General features: G+C 49.0%; 2 protein-coding genes across 2 annotated transcripts; both read left to right on the top strand.

Moving 5' to 3' along the window:
• Nucleotides 1-507: 507 nt before the first annotated feature.
• H257_18898 (hypothetical protein) lies at nt 508-1308 on the top strand (the record flags this gene model as incomplete). Its single annotated transcript, XM_009848037.1, has 3 exons — nt 508-808; nt 885-1032; nt 1137-1308. The coding sequence occupies 3 exons, from the start codon at nt 508-510 to the stop codon at nt 1306-1308; spliced, it is 621 nt and encodes a 206-aa protein (XP_009846339.1).
• A 1402-nt stretch (nt 1309-2710) lies between these two features.
• On the top strand, nt 2711-3772 carry H257_18897 (hypothetical protein; the record flags this gene model as incomplete). Its single annotated transcript, XM_009848036.1, has 1 exon — nt 2711-3772. One exon carries the CDS (start codon nt 2711-2713, stop codon nt 3770-3772), a length of 1062 nt encoding a protein of 353 aa, XP_009846338.1.
• Between the last annotated feature and the right edge of the window lie 1819 nt (nt 3773-5591).

Here is a 5591-nt window from a genome sequence, read left to right as displayed (position 1 = left end):
CACCGACGCAGGAGTTCACAGTCCGCCACTTCGCTGTGATGCGGCATCACAGCGACGTGGAGGTGGCGGACTGTGATACCTTGTACAGAGATGATGGGCACCAGTGATGCCCATGATCTCTGTATACCCTGCTTTCAAAAGTCTTATTGGCCACATAAATTCCATTTTCAGTAATTCTGATTGGTTCATGACATCGTAGGAGCAGCGCTCCTGCGATTTCGTGTTATTGTTCTGCAGCGTGCAGAGCAATTGGGTCGCGCGTTAGTTTTACCCATTGCAAACACACACACTCTGTGTGTGTGGTGTGTCAAAGGTTCCGATACCTTAGTGGAGGTAATGAGTACTTTAGTGAATGGTAGTCAGTAGGCGCCTCGTGGCGAGTTTAACCTCACTAATGTCAGTGTGTATATTTGCTGCCTTGACGAAGGTCCTGTGGCCGAAAGCCAAAGATATCTTTAGTTCATTGTTGAGCTAATCACTGGAGATATGTACGAGAACATTCCTACGATGAGGAAACGCCAACGAACGCCGAAGAATGATCGCGGTCGCGTGACCGGATCAAGGAGCCGCGAGGACGCGCCACTCGGCGCACCGTTGAGAACCCGTTCAGATCTCCCCGACGACAACAGCTACCTGCTGTCGACGAGTGGCAACCGCCACATGGTGGCTTTTGCACCCCTGCCACAACCCGAGGAATACCAGCTGTCGCAGCGTTTGTCTCAGCTGCTGCTCCACCAACGACTGAAGAAGATCGCGCTTCAGTGCCGTTGCCAGCCGACACAGCTGGTGGCCAGCGCAAAAATCCGCAGTCAGTTGACGTAACGGAAGACGTCGCTCTTCAACGCTTTGTTCCGCTGTAACTGCACCTGAACGGGTCCATGCAGGCACTCACGGGCATCGCGAATGGACGCGATCCATTGCACTGCAGAGCGTTGATCTGCCCCAGATATTTCTGGTACTCGCGCATAAAATCGCGTCTTTCGTTACGTCGGGCTCGAAGACGAGCCTAAACCTTCCCCAGCAACGAAGCCGGTAGAAGCACCACCAGGCGGCAAGCCGCAAGTTTCAAGACGTGAAAGCGGCCGGGAAGAAGCCACCAAGAACATATGAAAACACTTTGACTCACGTTCCGTGAGATATGCGCCTTCACGAGCCGACCACTCAGCGTCGTTTCACGATGCTTACATCCCAGACGCCAAACAAAACCTCGGGGCAGACCACTGCAGCTATCCGATCGCCACCGACGTCAGCGGGTCAGAGCAGCCACCACCGGCGCGTCAAGCCCCTTCCAAATCCGTACCGACTTGAACCTACCTTGCTCTAAAAGGACCGCTGCAAGCGAGGTTGCTACAATTACGCTTTTGTGACTGTCAACCAGTCCGTCCCCGTTTTAGCAGTCCCCCAATCCTGATTCAGGGGGGGTTAGCCCTTATGTATGGCCCAGCAAAGCGTTTTGGGCGTGTTCAAAGCATACAGTATCCGAGCGTTTGCATATATTTGGAAGCATTATTCGTACGGGCATAGTCAGTCTACCCGTTTTGACTAATCTTTGTGTGAGATGACGTTTGTGTGAGTCGAATACCTCAAAAACTGCAATGTTTGCGTAGCTACATGACTTAGCTACCATTGAGAGGGCTTGGTTACAATTTCAATAGTCACACCGCAGTGCCTACAAAATGCGGACGAAATCTTGGAATTTCTGATTATCTTGGCAATTTGTAATTCGATACAACTAACATTAGTAGTATTACTAGAATACGTATGACAACTTCGAGTACAGGAGTACATATCCATGATGTCACAATGAAATATCATAGCGTGGTGGGCGAGTTACCACAGGAATACAGTTAAATAATTGAGGTAATCTATTTTTCGCTGTGTTGTCAAAAGATAATCTATTTTTAAAACATGCGTAAGGGGGAATAAATAAAATATGCCTTTGAAAGGCCCTGCTTGGCTGGCAACGTTCGACAACTTTCAAATGACATGAGATAGATTCATGTTGAACTGTATATTTTTAGTACAGTTGGTACAGTTGGTTGGTTAATAATCACTCTTGCGTGACCGAGGCCAGGTTCAATGAATTTTCCAGGGCGTGACTATTGTGTTCCACGGAACCACGGGTTTCGTATACCAGTCGATGAACATACATTCTCATGAATGGCTTCACCAAGTGTACTCATCTATCTCCATTGCCCGATGTAAATACTGATCGTTTTCGGGGGGGCCACCAGTCATATGATGCATAATCAGTAAGTACTACACGAATTTCTGATTATTTTGGCAATTTGTAATTCGATACAACTAGTAGAGCCGTATGTATAGGAGTACTGTAATGGACAGATATCCGTTTTGTTCTGACCCACAACGACATTTGAGAAATAGTCTGATGACAAATGAGCGGTGCAGAAGTCCACAACAAGTCTGTGACTGTAAATGCATACGGAAATGAGAGTATTTCTCCTTTTACCGGTAACTATTGTTATGGTAAAATGTCCTCCGTCAGGACGGGCATTTGGTTCGACGAACAGACTGTAATATAGTCTGTGCTGTACCGCTTCGCCAAGGCTGTTATCCACGTAGAGGTGACGCGAACATACTGTGTTCTGCGTGACATGACTAGTAAAAAAGTGTCCAACATCAACGTTGACAACAGGGATCAATCAACTAGGACCACGAATTGGCCACTCATTCTTCAATTTGCAGTGCCATGAAACCTTCGACCATCATCCTCCTTGGGCTTGCGGCCATGACGACTTCGGTAGAGGCCCACGGTCGCATGCTGACGCCCCCCCACCGTGGCTACATGTACACGTTGCCCCAGTTCTCATTTTTTCCCTCCAATTACGACGACGATGGCCTCAGTGCCGGCGGCATTGGGTCCACCAAGAAGGGGCTGCATGGAATCTGCGGGGATCGGTATTCTGCAGCTACGCCTCGCCCCCACGAAACCGGTGGCAAGTACGGGCTTTTTCCAAAGTACGGGGCCAAAGCCATCGGTGGGTGCTACGCCCCTGGCGCCATCATGGACATCAAGTACCAAATCACGGCCAACCACAAGGGGTACTTTGAGTTTGGTCTGTGCAAACTCAACGGCAAGAACGACGCTGAGACCGAAGCTTGTTTCCAGACCCTTTCGCAGCCCGATGGTCAAAAGCAATGGTTTCTGCCGGCGGGGAACAAGATCTTTTCGCTCCAGTACCAATTGCCCAGTGGCGTCACGTGTGACGGCGACTCGCATTGCGTCCTTCGCTCGTGGTGGGTTGGCGGCAACAACGCCGACGTGGGCATGGATGGCCAGGAGCAGTTTTGGAACTGCGCCGACATTTACATCAGCAACAATTGTGGGGCGACTCCCCCTTCTCCTTCGAGCGGTCCACCTACTCAATCCCCATCGACCACTACCAAACCTAACGCTACGAACACTGTCAAGCCAGCCATTACCACCATCGCCCCGCAACCAACATACGCACCAAGTCCATCGACGGCTAAGCCTACTTCGTCTGTACCCCAGCCTACATATGCCACCACTACGCCACCGTCTAAACCAACCTCCCGTCCAACTCCTTCAAACCCGAAAACCACACAACCCAGCTACCCCACTCAACCCCCGGCTACTACGTCGTCCACCGACCCCACGAAAGTCCCCAGCCAGTGCGGTTCGTGCGCTAACTGCTACTACGCTTCCAATAACGCTTGCTTTATCGGGTGGAGTGCTAGTCAATGTGCCATGCAACCTCTGTTCAAATGGTGTGGACCTTCGAATGTGTAAACGCGAGGGCCTGCGGAAGTGTCGCCTATGTTGATTTCCCTTCATGGCCAATGTGATCGTCGCCACTACACTGGACCGACGAAGTGTCAAGACGACGCACAATGTGTGAAGTTGGATGAATACTTTCAGAATGTGTGGCCAAGAGTGCCCTATAAATAAAAGATTGACTATTTTGCCACGTAACGTCGCAGATCTGGTACTTGTCAACAGGCCTACTTGACAACGATCCCTACTAAGGGACCCTATTTTCCCTTATGGTGGCTTGAAGCTCGCATTGCAAATTCAATTTTTTTTGTTGATGTGAACAACCTGTGCATCCCAAAATCGCTGGTTTACAAGCCGAAACAGCAATATCTCCACATCGACAGGATACAATGGTCTGTAAGGATCATTTTGGTAGCAAAGAACAAGTAATATTCGATGTGGCCAAGATGAAAGAAACGTCGACGAATTGCCGTCGGCGACGCTTTGGACTCAGTATGGAAAGGACAAAGCTGGAGGCATCCTCGTCACCAGGCAACAACACAGTGCAGTGTGGTACTGGAGGTGCATTGCAGCCAGCCAATTTGTCCGTTTGTGGCATACCCAGGAGTTCGCCAATGCAGTAAAGATCATTGCTTTGGGGTGAAGCGAACTCCTGGCTATGCCACAATAAATAGGGTGATTGGCATTCAACTAACACTACATTGCTATTTGAGGTTTGCCTGGATTGGCACCGAGCGTATGGTTCATTGGAGGTACTGTATAGCCGAAATGGACTTTACCCCAAAGCAATGAATTGACGAAAACTTGCTTGGTATACTAGTATAAAGATACCCTCACCGAATACGACACTTCCTTCTTCCTGGCACAATTGGTCCGAGTAGTCTGCATGCGCAACTCCGGGTTAAAATAGTTTTTCTTTGGGCCGCTTATATTATACTTCGAAGTACTTACTGTTAGGGAAATAATCTGTCCTTGTACCATACTTATTTTCCATGGGCAGGAGGCACCCCTATTTGAATACTAGTATAGGGAAAAAGGGGGAAATGATCTTCCCTATCCTTATGGGTTTCCGAGGCCTGCAAGTCAAGCCGTTAGAAAAGTCGACAACCCGTGAGGGTGGGAAATCGAAGCCCATTCTGACGCATCCATCCATGCCGATGAGTGGCTAGCTACAGTATCTGTATGGCTAACGCTAAATCTGGTTTGACGTAATAGTGGATGAACTGCAAGTGGACACTCAGAGTGGTGTCGATGGTTTCCCGTGTTTCTGCGCTGGCTTGCACAACCAGCTACTTGACGACAAATCCTAAAAGTGAACTTCATTATCAATTAACACTGTAAGTTCTTTTTCTCTTCACAACAAATCATCTACTACCGGGTACAGTCAACCTCAGCCAGTGAATCACTGGGTCGGATAACCATTACTCACACCTGGCCCCGGAGGTTGGTCAGATCGGTTACACACACTCATGCACGTGTAGGCGACACGTGACGACACCGAGAACACCCCGACTAGGCCAGCCGCTGTACTAGTACTATACGGTGAATGCGCTGGTGCCATGAAAAAGCTCTAAACGATTAGTTCTTGCCCCCTAGTCAATACCATGTACTATGCAGTAGCCCTCTTTAGCTTTTCACAAATTCCAACAATAATGACTTACTGTTGACAGTCCCCGAACAACAGCAACAACCTAAAGTGGATACATGTACGGCAGTCGCCTACATGTCTTATTCGATATTCCAGAGAGCACAAACACGAATACCAAACATGCTTTACACGAGATTTACAAGCTACGTTAGCACTTGCCACCGGTGCACAAGGCATAGATGCGAC

This window comes from Aphanomyces astaci (genome assembly GCF_000520075.1).
Source record: "Aphanomyces astaci strain APO3 unplaced genomic scaffold supercont1.257, whole genome shotgun sequence".
In the NCBI taxonomy this organism is placed as follows: Eukaryota; Oomycota; class Saprolegniomycetes; order Saprolegniales; family Verrucalvaceae; genus Aphanomyces; species Aphanomyces astaci.
Note: the sequence above shows the minus strand (reverse complement) of the source record. Positions and strands in the feature narration are given on the sequence as shown.